The 16574-nt window shown below is 41.8% G+C and overlaps 1 protein-coding gene across 3 annotated transcripts in view; it reads right to left on the bottom strand.

Annotated features, from left to right (window-relative positions):
* adar (adenosine deaminase RNA specific) overlaps positions 1-16574 on the bottom strand; it is an 18946-nt gene continuing 2372 nt past the window's right edge. For all 3 annotated transcript variants that reach the window (XM_059338863.1, XM_059338864.1, XM_059338862.1), the window contains exons 2-16: positions 12749-14519; positions 11576-11901; positions 10712-10907; positions 9442-9644; positions 8824-8959; positions 8382-8620; positions 6451-6607; positions 5464-5632; positions 5105-5198; positions 4876-4992; positions 4551-4678; positions 4237-4419; positions 3965-4077; positions 3340-3467; positions 1-2332 (exon numbers count right to left, since the gene is read on the bottom strand). In XM_059338863.1, the coding sequence (XP_059194846.1) occupies positions 2008-2332; positions 3340-3467; positions 3965-4077; positions 4237-4419; positions 4551-4678; positions 4876-4992; positions 5105-5198; positions 5464-5632; positions 6451-6607; positions 8382-8620; positions 8824-8959; positions 9442-9644; positions 10712-10907; positions 11576-11901; positions 12749-14392 (4158 nt within the window). In that variant the 5' untranslated portion in view covers positions 14393-14519 and the 3' untranslated portion in view covers positions 1-2007. The remainder of the gene's footprint in view (positions 2333-3339; positions 3468-3964; positions 4078-4236; positions 4420-4550; positions 4679-4875; positions 4993-5104; positions 5199-5463; positions 5633-6450; positions 6608-8381; positions 8621-8823; positions 8960-9441; positions 9645-10711; positions 10908-11575; positions 11902-12748; positions 14520-16574) is intronic.

Below are 16574 nucleotides of genomic sequence, written 5' to 3' on the forward strand. Positions count from 1 at the left end.
TGTGTGATTCATATTGCAGTGAGTACCATTGATAAAACTTTTGGTCAACCTGTTTTTGTCTATTTTTTTTAAACATTTGAGTCTTTATTAAGCGTCCAACAATATTTATTGCTGAAGATATAAACAAAATCCTCAATTAAAACTTTAGGGCTGCATTAAGAGCGATATGTGCTACTCTACAGAGGTATATCATCACTTTAAGCTTAAAACTTTAATTTGCCATCAAAACAATGGCTCTGTGCAACCTTTAAAGCTACAAAGCACTTTGAAGTAACACAAGTGCTGACTTGCACAACTTTCACAGATCAAACACAAAAATCTGCAAACCATAATAAAATCACAGCACATCTGTGACAAGATTGCTCCGATGATGTTGGATATCAAATACTACAAACTAAAAAAAAAACAACACACAAAAATGATTCTTACAGTTCTTTCACTTCCTGTATTAATAAAACCGCAACATTAAGCAATATATTGAGAAAATATAAAAATATCTGAAGGAACATTTCCATTAGTTGAGTAGTTAACAAGTTTCTTGAATTGGACTCAGGCTTTTGGACCCCACTGTAACATCTGTGTGTACATGTATTTGTATATTCCTGATGTATATATTGCACCATCCATCTACATAGAACTAATTCAAAAACACTCTCCTTAGACAACAAAACTGTCCTCACCTGGCAGTCCTCAACAACTGGCCATGCAAGACACCCTAAAAGCCTTTTTTTTTTCGTATTGAGATGTTAAAAAAAAATGCAGGCAGGACCAGCTGAGACTTTCTAGGACTTGCTAACATGGCCAGCTACTGATGAACTTCCTGCCAGGAAGAAAAGGAGAAAAATACTCAAAAACACACAAGCAATAACAACAGAAATATTGTACTTATTGGGAGGTCATGACATCAGTAATTCTATATAAAAGCCGGAAAGCACAGAGAAATTATAGGACTGATCAAAGGGGTGCTCTGACTTACACTAGGCTAACCATGGCAACAACATGTGAATGGTGGAAGGCTGAGGGAGTACAGTGGGTTTAAATATGACTCAGAAAGGGGCCTGATCGAAGGCTTCAGGAGCTAAAGCCTTGAATGCTGGACAGTGAATGTTTCTCAAATCAGTGGTCAGAGTAGAAGTCTGCATTGTTCTTCTTCTAATGTACAGTGAAAGCTGGGACTTCACTGAGCAACAGCTAATTTCCAAGTTCCGACACGCGACATCCATCAACGATGAGTGCAACTTTGAAAAAACAAGATTCCTGCTGAGAGCGTCCCATTGTTTCTGCTCGCTGTTCTTTAAGCAGCTGCTCGTACTTTTTCATGCAGCAGAACATAGGAGAGCAGAAACAATAAGCAGCACTTCAGGACTTAAACTCTAAATTAACTTAATCACAACTACAAACACTGCTACAACGGCGGGTCGTGTTAGGTTGAATGCCAATTAGCAGCACTTGTCAGCTACGTCTGCTCTCGTGGCAAAATTAGACAACAAACAGCGGTCTAAAGATGTCTTATCATCTGGGTCCAAACTACAGTTGCAACAAAAGAACCTGCAAAAATGAATTTCTCTGCCAAGTAGAACGGTGGAAAAACAATAGCAGCATATTCCAAACACTAGAATGAAAAAGAAAAAGTGAAATTACGTCTTGAAACCAACCCGCAGGTATAAACAGTATCTGGGAACAAACAGTAAATGGTTTCACAAACCAACACAACCCAGATTTGCAGCAGTGTTTGTTCTGTTGATTTACTGACTTCCAACTACCCGGCTCATCCTTCAGGCTTTGCCCCAGTCATCTTAAACTCCTTTATTCTGTCCCTTTCTATCACTTCTCCTCTGCAGACTTTAACCACGTTCCATCAGAAGATACAGTTCTGGCTGCTGGCTACAAGTTGTTTGATTGTCCTTTTCCCCCCCATCACACCCACGCTTTTAATCTGCCCCTGCCTTGTGCTTTTCTCCCCCCACATATTTATATTACCCACTGAATAATGCACTCTGCACCGCACTATGCCTCCTCTTGTTTGAACTCCATTGCTCCTCCGTTTCTACTCATGCCGTATCCCACAGGGAGCCCCCCTCCGTTATTCCCGTTTCCCTCCCCCGACTCGAAGCTCTTCTCTTCTAGCGGCTTGCCGATCCAGGCGCCGAAACCGTGGCTGCTGAGGGCTTGGAAGAACTGCTGCTTGGCTAGCTGGAAGGACATGGCCGCCATCTTGGCCTGGGTGTAGGAGGGCAGGGTGAGGAGGTCAGTGCGGCCGCACCGCTGGCACAGCGAGCGGAACAGACAGAACAGGTTGGACTTGGACACTCTGGACACGCTCAGTTTGTTCCTAGAGGAAGACATTAGAGAGCTGTTCAGTGAGAGTGATCAGAAAACAAGGGAAACATCACAGTTTGTCTGGCAAGCTGGCGCAACATTTCCTCTGATCATGTGGCGTTTCCTATTGAGCTTACTTAACTGCCTGCTGCTCACTGTTTTGGGCGATTTAATTAAAATTAAATGAAGTTTGTGGTAAGTTGACAGTTTCTATTAAATACAACAGAGCACTTTAGATTATCAAATACAAAGAAATGCTGCCAAGGCTTCTCTCACCTTTTGTTTCGTTAAGTGTTAAGTGTGAATAGTTGGCCACATCTCATATTTTATTTCTCTTGGAGGAACAGGATTAATTCAAATTGAATTATAACAACTGATTGTGATACGTTCAAATTATTCTTTCTGAAACAAACTCCAGGGAGATCTCTTCTCAATGCATGGTGTTTGATCAATGTCACAATGATCAATAACTCATACCGGTGATAAAAAACATTTCTGAAAAGCATTCTGGAGGCATACTGAGCTACAGGATAAAATAATCTCTGCTCGGGCAAAGAATTGACTTGAATTTGTTGTTGGTTAATAGAGTTATTGTTAGCCACGAGAGATAGACAAAAACACTGAACAGCAGCGTTACGCTCCTTAAATAATAAGTCATTAAAAGGATTATAATTACAGATTATATAAACAATCCAAAGATATTAATAAACAATGCGAGTTGCCATCAGGAGCAACATGATTTAATTTTGTTACATATTCATAGGGGTACTCAAATCGTTATTTTTCATAATCAATTCATCTCCAAATTATTGTCCTGATTAATCAGGAAGGTTTAATGTTTTGCCTATACAATGTCAGAAAACCAAAATCGCTGGTGTTTTTCTAAAGTTTAATACATTTGTTTTTTAAAGAGCAGGAACTCTTCATATTTGAAGGGCTGTTTTTTTGCATGAATTATTCCATCAAAATAGTTGGTGATTATTTTTCTGATGGTCGACTAATCCTTGTAGTTGTACATACCCATCCAGTTTGCCTTTGGTCCCGTCCAGCACCTCTACACTGTGCTGGTCTGGAAAGCTCCAGTTTACACTGGACTCCTTGGTCTTGCCTGTGTGCCGTGTGGAGTCGTACACACTCACCCTGCCCACCTACAGTCCAACCAGGTGGTGTGGGAGGAGGGAGGGGGAGAATATGAGAGAGAGACAGAGAGAGAGCATATTCCATTTAATCAGGATAATTTAGCCCTCAGTGTGAGTCAGCAATTCCAACCAGAGCGTGTAAAATTAGTTGTGTAACGCGTGTGTCAATGTGACGGCTGCTAGGATTAGGATCGGTAGGTTCAACCAATTTCAGTGATGTGTGAATGAAAGCCAAGAAAATGTTCAAAAATGGGCTGAAACAAGGTGAATTGTGCTGGGCTGCCAGCTGCTGTATTTCTGAGGCACTTGGCCCGGCAGTATGAGAGCGACCTACCTGCTTTTTGTCAATTGATGGATGAGCCAGATTTAAGGATGAGCAATGAAGAAACAGTTGTGCAGGCAAAAATAGGATTGTTGGCAGCTTAATTGATTAATTTTCTACGAATGACCTCAATACTCCTGATTAATGTCCACATTTGACATTGCCAAAAAACTTGTGTGGTTACCTCTGGGTGATTCAGCATGAAGGGAGGAGGGAGGCTCTTGGTGAACGCATCGCCGTCTCTGGCCAGCCGACAGCACACGGCACGTGTGAGGTGCCCGTGGCTGTACAGATAACCTGACAAACCAGAACAACAGAGACACGTTGTAGAACAGACTATTTGAGACGAGAAGCAACAGAAAAGTGGGAATTCATCCAATTTCACAGAAGTAAACTCTCATGAATATTTGTCACATTATCCGCTCTTCAGCTGTGAAAAACAACAGTATGTTTTACCGAGTGTGATGGACTTCAGGTAGATGGGATGCAGGAAATGGGTGAGCAGCGCCCCCTGCAGACCTAACACGTTCCAGCGCAGGATCTTATCACTGCAGCTCATGGTTCGCAGCCTCTCGCCGTGCTGGATGCCGTCCCAGGTGGGCACAATGGCACTAGACTCCACTGGGATGGTGCCCTCGCCTGGCAACAGCAACAACATACAGACAGAAGGTCACAGGTCTCACTTACAGACCAAGGAGTGGAATCATTTGCTTCTATGCACTGCACTGATACATATTTGTGAAGACAGATGTGTGTGCATCTCATCTCACCGTTCTCCACTTTGGTCCGCAGCTTGCCCTGCTTAGCGTTCTCAAACAGAGGCTGATGGCCCTCCACTTCATCCCCCGCCTCGCTGCATGACTTGTCAAACAGAGCACCGTCCCCACAAGGTGCCGTGCTGCGGACGAGAAAGACAGACGAGACATAATGTATTGACGTTACACATATCAAAAATGACACTCAATCTATAAGAGGAGGGAGAGCACATTGATTCACACATGAAACATTGATGCATCTGAGTGGTGGACATGACAGGAATGAAAGAGGAGAGCATGAGGGGGAGGGGGTGACGAAGGAGAAAGAAAACACTCCCACCTGATGTAGAGGTGAAAGGTTATGTCGGATTTGATCCGCAGTTTGTTGTCCCCCGCCGGCTCAAATATACTGTCGTCTGTGCCATCATAGTGCTTGAGCAGCTCAATGTACAGAAACCTGAGAAGAAAGGAGACGAGGAGACAGACTTATAAATAATGTCCTGGGTCTTGGAGGGTATTTTTACAATAGGAAAAGAAACACTGATAAAGAGCTAAAGTACTATCTCTACCGAACAAATCCTCTTCTGGAGATGATTTCAGCGTGGCAATCGTTAACAGTGTCCCCTTTAAGGCTCAGTTCCTCCCCTTTAACACAGCGATTTCCTGTCAGAAAAAAACAAGAGACACATTCAATGTCAAAGTACACAACAATGCAACGCCTCTTGGTTCTGCAGTGACCTAGTTCTGTTTCAGCGTTCTGACAGAGCACGCCTGTAAGCGTAGAATTCCATAAAACTTCCTCACATTGTGGAAGAATGCAGTGACAGTGTTATTTTTTTTAATACTGCAACACTATTTCTTATACTCCGTGTTATTACCAACTATATTAGCTTCAGAGGTTATATCGCACTGAAGTTATTGGACATACCAGTTCCCAGGCTGACAACGGTCCCCAGGCCCTCTCCTCTCCTCATCACTATGGTGGCCAGAATCTTGCGTCCCAGAAGGCTGTGCTGGATACGTGTTGTCAGGGCGTTGAAACGCTGGTGACTCAACATTGCAATCTGGTCATGCAAAGTGCTGCCACTCACTGGAAGCTAGGGAGAGCGATGCATAAAGGACAGGACAGGCAAAACAGGCCAAAAAATAGGATTATTTAATATTTGGTATGTCTGAAATTTACTTGACTGTGCAATCCAATGACATATTTCAGAAAAACTACCACAGAAAATTATCAAGACTATCAAAATAAAACATATCTAAGGCTGCCTGAATATATGTTAGACAATAAAAGTCAGAGAATGTGTACATTTTGAATGTCCTGCTCCTGTTTCATGATAGAAAATGTGAACCAGTATATATTATAGGAGTAAAGGCAGATCCTCAGACTTTATAAAAATTTGGCAATCTCATATGGAATTTGACTTTAAGAGCATTCTGGGTCAATATAAGGCATAGTAAAAATGGCAAGACCTGAGCGTAATAGTATGTGTTGTTGTGGGGTTTTTTTTTTGTTTGTCTGTTCTTTTTTGTTTGATTGTTTTTCCTCATCTGTTTGTTTTCTGATGTTTTTTTCTCATATGTTTTATTTGTTCCTTATTTATGCTGTGTAACAATGTCTGTTGTGTGTTGAGGGTATAGGTTTGGATATTATTTTGGTTTTCTGAGTGGTGTGAAAGGGACCAGCCCCCCGCTTAAGATTGGAAGGTGTCTCGCTTCCTGTAATAAGTTTTTGACTTTGGCAAGCTTGGGTTTCTGTGAATATTATTAGAGCTATTTTGATTTACCCTATGTGAGGGAATATGAGTTGTGGGGGTTGGAGTTTTGTGCATATCCTCTGTAACCTGTTGATTGTGTGTGATAAAAAAAAAGAAAAAAAAAAGAAAAGAAAATGTGAACCATTATAAGTCAGTACCTCAGCTGGGATAAGCTCTCCTGTGCGGGCTGCCCTCTCAGCCTCTCCAATCAGAACCCGGAGAGCAGCATCTGCTGCTTCCTGTTTTCCCTGCTTCTTGTTGGACGCACACACTGGAGGGAACCAGCGTCCGCCCAGCTTGGCCTGGTAGGTGAACCTGAGTGGGGGCAAAGAGAAAGTGGAGGATTCAAAAGGGTTTTGTTACCAAGGTTTCATCTTACTTTTAAATTTCTTCTTAGTTGAATTAGTTTCCAGAAGTCCTTTTAGTTTAGTTGCAGTTTTTCAGGAAGGTTTAGTTTTCATACGTTTGTTTGTTTATGTTCAGGCCAGGTCTCCCAGATGTACACTACCGGTCAAAAGTTTAAGAGCACCCCAATTTTTCCATTTTTTTATTGAAAATCAAGCAGTTCAAGTCAAATCAACAGCTTGAAAGGGTACAAAGGTAAGTGGTGAACTGCCAGAGGTAAATAAAAAAAGGTAAAATATAACGTACATTTCAGAATTATACAAGTAGGCCTTTTTCAGGGATCAAGAAGTGAGTTAACAACTTAACTCTATGGAGTCTTGGGCTATTTTGTCCATTTTTGAATTCTTTTCATGTCTTTGTAAGTCATTTTGTGTCTTTTTTAGTCCTTTAGTCCAACATAAAATGTGATTTTGAATCTTTTTTTTAAATTTCAAAACACTATCATGCTCAATAAAGAATTTTAAATGTTGCAAATGTGCATTAATTTCAGAGTACACTGAGACATTAAATTGCATCATTTTCAATTAAATTCTGGAAAAGTTGGTGTGTTCTAAAACTTTCGACCAGTAGTGTATGTAGCTACATATACATTCAAACGACATGGTTTGAGTACTGACCATAATCTTTGCACTATTTTAGTGTCTGATGTGAAGCAATAGTGGCATAGCGCCATCTTCTGGAATGTCAAGTCTGTTCAGTTTCTGTGGTTCATGTCATGAGAATCGGCAGAAATTCATGGAATTTTTTGGGTCGTAATATATAACAAATAGAAAACTAAAAGTGAAACATTACATAGTTTTAATTCTGTTTTTTTTTAACCAGGCAATATCACAACAGTTTAGTTTTTCTTAAAGAAGTATTATTTAGTGTCAGTTTATGACAATATTTTAACCACTTTTTTTTCAGTTTTAGTTTCAGTTTCCGATAATAACCCTGTTTTCTCACTTTTAGAACTCACTTTAAGGACATGGTACCCATGAAAAGCCATGGGGAAATCAACACAAATCTATATATTACATCTATTTATTCATTTTCCTTAGCATGTCAATGGTACAAGACAAAAGATCTCCAGAAAAAATAGCCGTGGCCTTCATTAATAAATTAACTTTAAATTATTACACAAATATATTTTTTTTGGTACACAAATAAAATATTTTTCTAATCACATGGTAACCTAGAGAGTAAAACTAATTATTATTTTTAACCGCACTTTAACCTGTGCATGTTAATTCATTTTTTACATTTTTTTTTTTACATGAACCCATTTAAGCTGGGAAAGCACTATCGCATTTCTACCATTAAAACTGGGGGCGCTCTTGCGTTATTCTACCATTAAAGCCGGGAAATCGGATACGTCGTTTTGTAGTATTTGTAGTTTTTCCACCTATTTTCGGTCTCTTGGCCAATGATGGGACATGGGACTTTTTTTCAGAACTGAAATCATGGCGTAAGACGACTATAGAGGAGGGAGCTCAGATATAACAGGTATAAGCTCTCAAATACTTTTTAAATTTCATTTCTATCTGCTACAGAGGCTGAAAAATCGATTATTTAGTAGAAGCGTTGACACTTCTGTTGAATTTCCAGAAAAACTTCTGGGGTTATTTTAAAATCGCCCATTGGTTTTACAGGCATTTTTTCAAGGAGTTTTAGGCCTAAATGGGTTAATGCAGTTCACACATACTTAGGCTCATGTGGCGGCCCAGACTGGCCCACCAGCCGGATCTCAGCTGCAAAGCCCCGGGCTCTGGCGTACTCCAGAAGACCCGACACCGCGTTGTTGTTCAGGTGGTTAATGAGGTCCCCAACTCCTGCCTCGTGTGCTGCTCGCAACTCATCAGCAGTCAGAGGTGGCAAAGAGGGACATGTAGTCCCAGAACCACTGCCATCACTATCACTGGAAGAGCCCAGGGGCAATTGAGGCTGGAAAAGAGAGAATGGAGGAAAAAGAGAGCTGTGAACAGTATTGAGCAAATTGAGCAGAACAGTGTGACAGAGGCGGCAAAATAATTTATTCCAGTCTGAGTGATCTATTGTTTTGCTAAAGTCATTACACTCATTTTGGGGATATGGAAAGCTCCTCCCTAATGAACAACTTGAGTTATTCTCTGCTTCTCACTCCTCACCTTGTTGAGCTGCAGTCTCCCGTCAGCCATTAATTCTTTGACGGCCTCCTCTGCTGCCAGCTGGCGGGCGGCCTTCTTGCTTGGAGCGGAGGCCTCTGCGAACAAGCTCTCCCCAACCTTCACCCTGTACATGAACCTGGGCGCAGGGCAGAGACAGTTAAGAAAGGTAGAAAGAGACAAATTTTTACTTGATTTTGCAACTGAAATCCTAGCTTATATCACACTTTATTGAGTGACTTATCACATCTGGATGAATGAGAAGACTCAAAAGAGTAACGCCTATGGTGATCTGGGTAAATGAGAAGATGCAACAGAGTAGAGCCTATGGTGTACTAGTGATCAAGACAGATGTGTTTTTAGAAAGAAAGTGTGCCGAGGAAAACAAAACTTTTTATTGTATCTTCCGGGCAGCTGCCTGAAGGGATGGATCATAGACAGAAAGAGTGGAAAAGATTGAAAAGACAGACATGGTATTGTGTCTTTGTCAGCTGACTACATTACAGAGTGCAGATTAAACAGAAATAGCTGATAAACTGCTTCCCTAAGGGAGAAACTTGCAGTGTGGGGGAGAACCGAATCCAAAAGGACAGATTCAGAGGGAGGGGGAGGAGCCTGTACCTTGGGTCATGGGGTGGGCCTGCCTGCCCAGTGATGATGAATTCGATTGGGTTCCCGCTGCGCTGGCTGTACTCCATCAGGACAGACACCGGGTTCTTCCCACCAGGAAGAGAGCGGGACAGTGGCTGGCGAGGTCCCTCCCCTGTCCCCATTCCTTCCACTGTACCAGTCCCAAAAATCCCCCCCGTGCCTTCGGCTGCCCCCTGGAAGACAGCGAAAGAGACCAAAAAAAAAAAGATTTCAATGAATGCATTTGTTGACTGCAGTTTTGACAACATAGCAACTGAGTAATTAATCTTTTTTTTTTTACCAGGGCTGCAAAATAACCCCAAACAAAATGTTGGCCTCAACAACTACCATCACACTGTACAATAACAAATAGCCTGGTTCATTACATACCGTTGTTATGCACTTTATTTGTTCTTTATGCACACTGTTCATTGCACCTTATTTGTTTCATAGCACCAACATTTTTATACTGTATATTCATATTTATTCTGCACTGGAATTCTACTCCTTAATACATACTCCTTCTTTCGACACTTTATTTTTATTTTTACATTACATTTTATTGTATTTTTATATTTTATTGCTTGAAGTATGCCTAGGTTGTTCTTTTTATTTGTGTTGTTATTGTCTCTGTGTGTATTGCTGCTGCTACACTGTAATTTCCCAGCTTGGGATAAATAAAGTATATCTGTCTGTCTGTCTGTCTGTCTGTCTGTCTGTCTGTCTATCTATCTATCTACTAACTAACTAACATAACTTGACAGATCCATATTGACTTTGCTGTTACCAGTGTCTGCTTTGGTGCATTAAATGGAGTGTTCTCTTGTCAAATAAGTACCTGATCAATCTCAGGTGTTTAAGGGTACACTATGCAGGATTTTCCTAAAAAAATAATCCAATCATCATTTACAGTCACTAGAAGTGTGTGTCTGTGTCTGTGTCCAGAGACCCTGCTCCCTGCCTGTATTTTCTCCTTTCCTTTCTTTTTGCTGTGTTTGGGACATTTCTGCATATCGCAGCTACAAAAATAGCTAACACAGGGCAGAAAAACACTAACATTGTGAGGCGAAATGCCTAGCGGACAAAGCTTGTGCCAAAATAGGAGTGAATCAGGGGTTCCAGGAGGGAGGGGCCAAGTTTGAATGTTGATTTTACAAACTGAAAGTGACAATTCCTGCATAGTTTGCCTTTAAAGCAAGATTTGTTAAGTCTTTAGATGGCAGACTTGGGCTTATTTCTTCACATTCAAACAACAACTTACACTGGTCTCTGGTAGTAGATCCATCACTTGGTCCACACTGCCGGTATTTCCCTCATCCCCTGTGCTCGACCCTCCCTGCATCTCTCCAATAAGAATGCGCAGCGTGGCCGCAGCAGCGTCCTTTTTTGCAACCTTCTTACTGGAAGCTTCTGCGACAGGAAACAGCTTCCCGTTGAGCATCACTTGCATACGAAATCTGAGAGAGAAAGAGGAGAACATATACAGATGAGGCCCAGTGATCTGTCAATACATTATTAAATGAGCAAGTACAATTTTCTGAGACTACTGTGTTGCATAACAAGCTATTTAATTTTCATTCTTAATTGGCAGCATCATATGTCTTCACTAAGTCAGATTTATTTCTCAGACTGTGAATCGATTGGTTTGTCACCAGGTCCTTTAAAGGAGGATTACAAACTTGTGGAGGGAAAAACAACTAAATCATGCATATGACATAATGAAGAAAACAGACAGCACTTCAGCACCTCAAGTCTCTAAAGTTGTCACATATCGGGGTGCACTGATCCAACTTTTTATTTCCTCTGATGTCAGTGCGCTCTCTTTCCCAGATTTTAAGTTTACATGGAACTAATTGGGTCGATTTAATTACAGATTCCTTTGGCACTGAAAACAACATCTGTGCTCCACCGTGAGAAAGTTATGTAACTGATATGACGTTGGCAAAAACACTGAATTTAATAGGGATGGTCAATTTTTGGTCCAATTTTTAAAGGTCAGCATTAGCCCTGTTGCATCCCTAGCTCAGTTTCAGCCTTACAGCATGAATACATAATGACCACAGACTAATTTACTTTACTCAGTGAAAACTTTACAGCAACAAACAGAGTGGATTGTGTGACAAACCTTGGGTCGTGAGAGGGTCCCGACTGGTCCAGCAGCAGGAACTCACAGTTCTGGCCCAGATACTGGGCGTACTCCATGAGGCCGCTGACGGGGTTCTTCAGCCTCACCTCCTGTAATTTGGCCCACAGGTTCTGGGGAGGTGGAGCAGCCAGTGACACAGCCACAGTTCCCATGGAGTTGACCTTGTCTGCTGCCAGTTTACCAGCATCTGTCTCTCTGCGAATGGCGTTGAGGAATTCTGGGATGTCGTCAGTGGCCCACTGTCCTTCGTTGGTCTCTTCATCTTTACATGACGTAATGGAGGGGGGCTGGAGGGAGGATTGGGACTGAAAAGGGAAAAAGCAGAGGTTAAACAAATCAGGCTGAATAGATCTAGTAAAAAAAACATTTTTAAATCTTCCAGGAAAGATGCAGCTTTGTTTTGTTTGGTAAACAAATTGTTTTAAGTAAACCTTAGCATAAAGTCTGAAAACAGCAATTAAAGGGACAGGGTAGAGCAGGGGTGTCAAACTCAAATACACAATGGGCCAAAATTTAAAACTTGAATAAAATCGCAGGCCAACATTGAACAAATAAACCTTTTAATATATACCAAACATGTTTTGCTTTAACATTAAATATGGAACCAGCAACGCTTATAAACATACAATATATAACTAAATAGTGCAGACATGCAAAATCAAATTTCAAATAAAAAACACATCAATGTCATTAATTTATTAAATAAAAATTGTATGCCTCTTTTCTATTTGCATCCTTCTGATTTAAATATCAAAATAAACTTTTTCAACAGGTTAATACATTTAAAAATAAAATAACAATTATAAATCTAGTATTAGCGGTAAATGCGCCGTATAATACCGGCGGGTCAGCTTTTATAATACAATAATATAATAATTTGGTATTGCCTCGCGGGCCAAATAAAATTACACTGCGGGCCAAATTTTGCCCGCGGGCCAGAGTTTGACACCCCTGGGGTAGAGGATTAAATGGGATCTAGAGGCATTAATGGAATATAAAGTTCATAACTGTTTCTGACGGAAATAATGTGGTTAATAAGTTGGCTGAAGTGGGGCGCAGGGTGGGAACTGAACATTGTGTTTATGGCTCCCTTTTTTTGTCTGAATGTATTATATACATACATAAAAAATGAAGCACAGAAATTTTACCTACCACTTCGGTAAGACTTTGCTCTGGCGTCCAACCCTCTGGGAGTGGCAGTGACTCGAGGCCTGGTATTGTTGGAAGTGGAGCTGATGGCAGAACGACAGACCCGCCTCCCCCTTCATCTCTACTAGGTTCCTCCATCGGCCAATCAGCACGGGGGCTCTTTGCAGCTTTAAGGCTTCTTTCCATCCTCTCTCTGCGGTGGGTGGAAAGCTCCCAGGTGGGAGGGTTAACTTCACTGTTCTTAATGACTTCACCTTGTTTCTCTAGCGAGTAGAGTGTGGGATTGACCTGCTTGGCACTCCTCAGACCCAGATTTTTGGCTATGACGAGAGCAGTTGCCTCCCCTGAAGTCAAGAGAAACTGCAGCACGAGCTCCTTCTGTTCTGCCATTGTGGGAAGCGCAAGTTCTAGATCAGGAGAGCTGGTTGTGCTGGGATGTTGTTTGTCCTGCTGTTGCCTTTTTGCTGGTGACAAAGATTCTTCAGATACAGATGACTCTGAAGAGGAGCAGTAAGAAGAACTAGATTCTGTGTCAGAGTCCTCTTCTTTGCCTTGTCCCCTGGTTTCTGCTGTTTCTGTTTTTAGTTCAACCTTGACTTCAGGTTCCGGAGGGTGTCCTGAGCTGGCACACAGATGGGATGGTGGCCTTTGTAATTTGGAGTTTTGATCTTCCTCGCCTCTGAGAGGTTCTCTGTAAAGACTCCACTCAGGAGGGTGGAGTCCTTGCTTGGAGGCTTTCTGTGAGCGCTCTAAAGAGTAGAGAGCCTGGTTGACTATCTTTTTGGGCAGGTGTAGTTTTTTAGCTAAAACTTTTGCAGGGATGCTTTCACTTGGCTTCAAAGCAGCCAAAATCCTGTAAAGCTTATCCTGGATGTCAGACGTTGGAGTTATGTTACCTTGAGAAACACTCAAATTTGCCGAGCTGCTAGATTCAGAATATCTGCTAAACCTGTCTCCTCCTCTGTTGGGCCGGTCTCGATTAAGGGACAAATTTGTAAAACTGTCACATAGAGAGTCTGTTTGACCACGCCATTGTCTGTTGGAGTATTGGTTGTAATTTGTACCTTGTAACTGGTTTTGATTCGGGTATCGAGGGCCTTGGGCGCCTCGTGGAGCTCCTGAGTATACAAAACTTTGGTGGTCCTGATTATAGCCTCCTCTACCCCTTGGGCTGCTGTTGGGGTGTGAATATCTACTGTAGCCTGACTGGGGCTGGTATGAAGCACTAGACCGCCTGTCAGGGACCGCTCCCCCTGCTCCTCCACGTGGGCTGCCTCTGAACTGTGGCGCCTCAGAGCTCTGTCCTCTCAGGAACTCTGCCTGTTGGTACAGAAAGGAATTGGGAACAGGACCGGGACCGGGATTCTGATTATATGAGCAGTTATGGGCTTCTGGTCTAGGGGCCACTTTATTGTGTGTTGGATTGGGTGGAGCAGAGGAGCTAGGAGAAGGAGCCTGGGGAGGTTGAATGGGCGCTACAGGACGGGTAGGGCTGTTGTAGTAATTTGAATATGGACTCTGCTGCGGGCCAGCTCTTGGGTAGTATGAGGCTGGGCCAGGTCTGTAGTAATTGTCCTTGGCCTGGTAGTTGGGTGGTGGATGCCTGTGGTAGTGTTCTTTGTAAGGCCCTCCTCTACCTCTGCTCATAGCGCAGGGGTTGAGCGTGAAGGGGGCCGGTGCAACTTGATGTGCAGTTTCTGTATGAGTGTATGTCCTCGAGCAAAACCACCAGACCCTGATGGAAAGTCAGGGCAGCCCAGTTGCAACAAAGCACCTGAAAAACAAAGAAAAATGTCAGGAGAATATTAAACCTCTTAGATATGAAAAGCATGTTGTTGTAAAAAAATAATAATAATAATAATAATAATAATAATAATGCAAAATTACACTCTTCATTAGATTCAGAATCTGTAAAAATAGAAATTAACATTGGGCTTTCAAATTTCTAACAGTCAGTCCATGTAAGAAAAAAAGAAAATGATATCTCAACAAAACCAACATATTTAAAATGTGCCCAAAAAATAAGCCATGTGCATTGGCCCAATCCTGTAAAAACATTAAATTCTGAACTCCTCAGCACAACTGTGACTAACAGTCTTGTGATAAGAATTCAGTGAAAATCTAGTGGAAATGTAGGTTGGTTACATGGTGCAGAGAGGGAAGGACAACATAAGTCATATGTGGGGGTTGTAAAATTATAAATAGCTCAATGTGTAGTATGTGGAGACCCCAATTTTGACCCACATTGGTAATGCTTGTGAACTTGGAAGATGGTTTATACATAGATTTCTTTATATTCCAGTTTTTGTAAAAAATAAACCATCAAAAAAAATTTTTTTTAATTATTTGTGGCATTATGTGGCTCACAAGACATTTTTCTCCCTACTTCTAGCCACAATTGTTCTGTTTCCATAGAGCTGCAGGACTCATATTTTGCAGTGGAAAACAAGGCCACAGTGAATAAATGTGACGGGGTCAAAATGGGTAAAACTGCTTGGGGCTTAGAGGGTTAATAGGAAAAATAGGAAAAACAGTAAGATAATCAAATTTTGTAAAAAATAAGCAGCAGCAAAGGTGATAAGAAAACTGTTGTTCCAGTCAATAAAACAAGTTCAGACACTGCTGGCAAATCTCCAACCTGCTCAAGTGTCCTTGGATAAGTCAGTGAATCTATACCGGCTTCAAGGACACCGTTTTTAACATGATCCTAAACTCTTGCCTTCTGGAAATGCAGTGTATTATATACAGAGAATATCTGGGTATTATAAAAAAAAAAGAAGAAGAAGATTATGTCTAGAGGATAAGCTCTGACGTACAACAACGTTGTCAACGTTGCTGTGTATATCTTCAGATTATACCTTAGGCAGTCTACAAGGAGACTGCAGGGGGACATAATGTCTCTCCCAGTCACACTGAAACTTAATCCCAAGGTAAAAGGATGGTGATTAATAATTCAGGCCTTCTTGTGACTATTCTGTTTTATTTCTGGCCTTACAAATTATTGCTGGATCTGGATCCATAGCGGAGAGGAAAAGTGAGACACTGATGCAGACAAAAAGGACAGTCCCAAGGACACACGGATGTAAAGGGCTGCCTGTCACTGACGAGCTGCAAACAGAAAATCATGCAGTTGCTAGCTGACAGTCAGGACTATAATGAGAAGGTTTTGCAGAGTTCGGTTTATTCCACCCCTTCAAAAAAACAAAAACACACGTCAAATCATTCAATGGGTAGAAATGTAGTTCCTGAGCAGCATGGTCCAGAATTCCAATATCCGTCTATGGCACAACAAACATCGATTCAGACTCAAGTGTCATATCTGACATAACTCAATAATGTCTATATCAGTGAGAATGACAACAAGGAGACACCCAATACTGAGTCAGGTTTCATCCCCTCTGGCCCGGTCAGCATCATAGGTCTGTCACATAGAGCTGAGCGGGCCTGAACGCCGCCACATTAACAGAGAACACCACAGTGTTGGCTAATCAGTGTAATAGGGGCCGACAGGGCCGGCAGCCCAGGGGCCAAACATGGCTGGAGCTGACTCATCTTGACCCTGATGCAAGGCAACAGTTGACAGCCAAAATAACAACTCTGTGTTTTCGTGTACCCACTGTCATTATCCTCCTTTCTGTTTGGAGCCTGGAGAGAGGCATTGACAACCATGTGGACAACTGATGAATCAAGTCTTTTTGCACACTTCATGCTGTGATGTCAAGAGCTAAATACAACTAATGCATGGCTCAATGTTCAAAGTGACCCCTTCCTCCATCACTGACACCCGTGTGTCCATTGTCGACCTTGCAGTACAGAAACGAAACCTAGT

Source organism: Centropristis striata, chromosome 8, assembly GCF_030273125.1.
Source record: "Centropristis striata isolate RG_2023a ecotype Rhode Island chromosome 8, C.striata_1.0, whole genome shotgun sequence".
NCBI lineage: Eukaryota > Metazoa > Chordata > Actinopteri > Perciformes > Serranidae > Centropristis > Centropristis striata.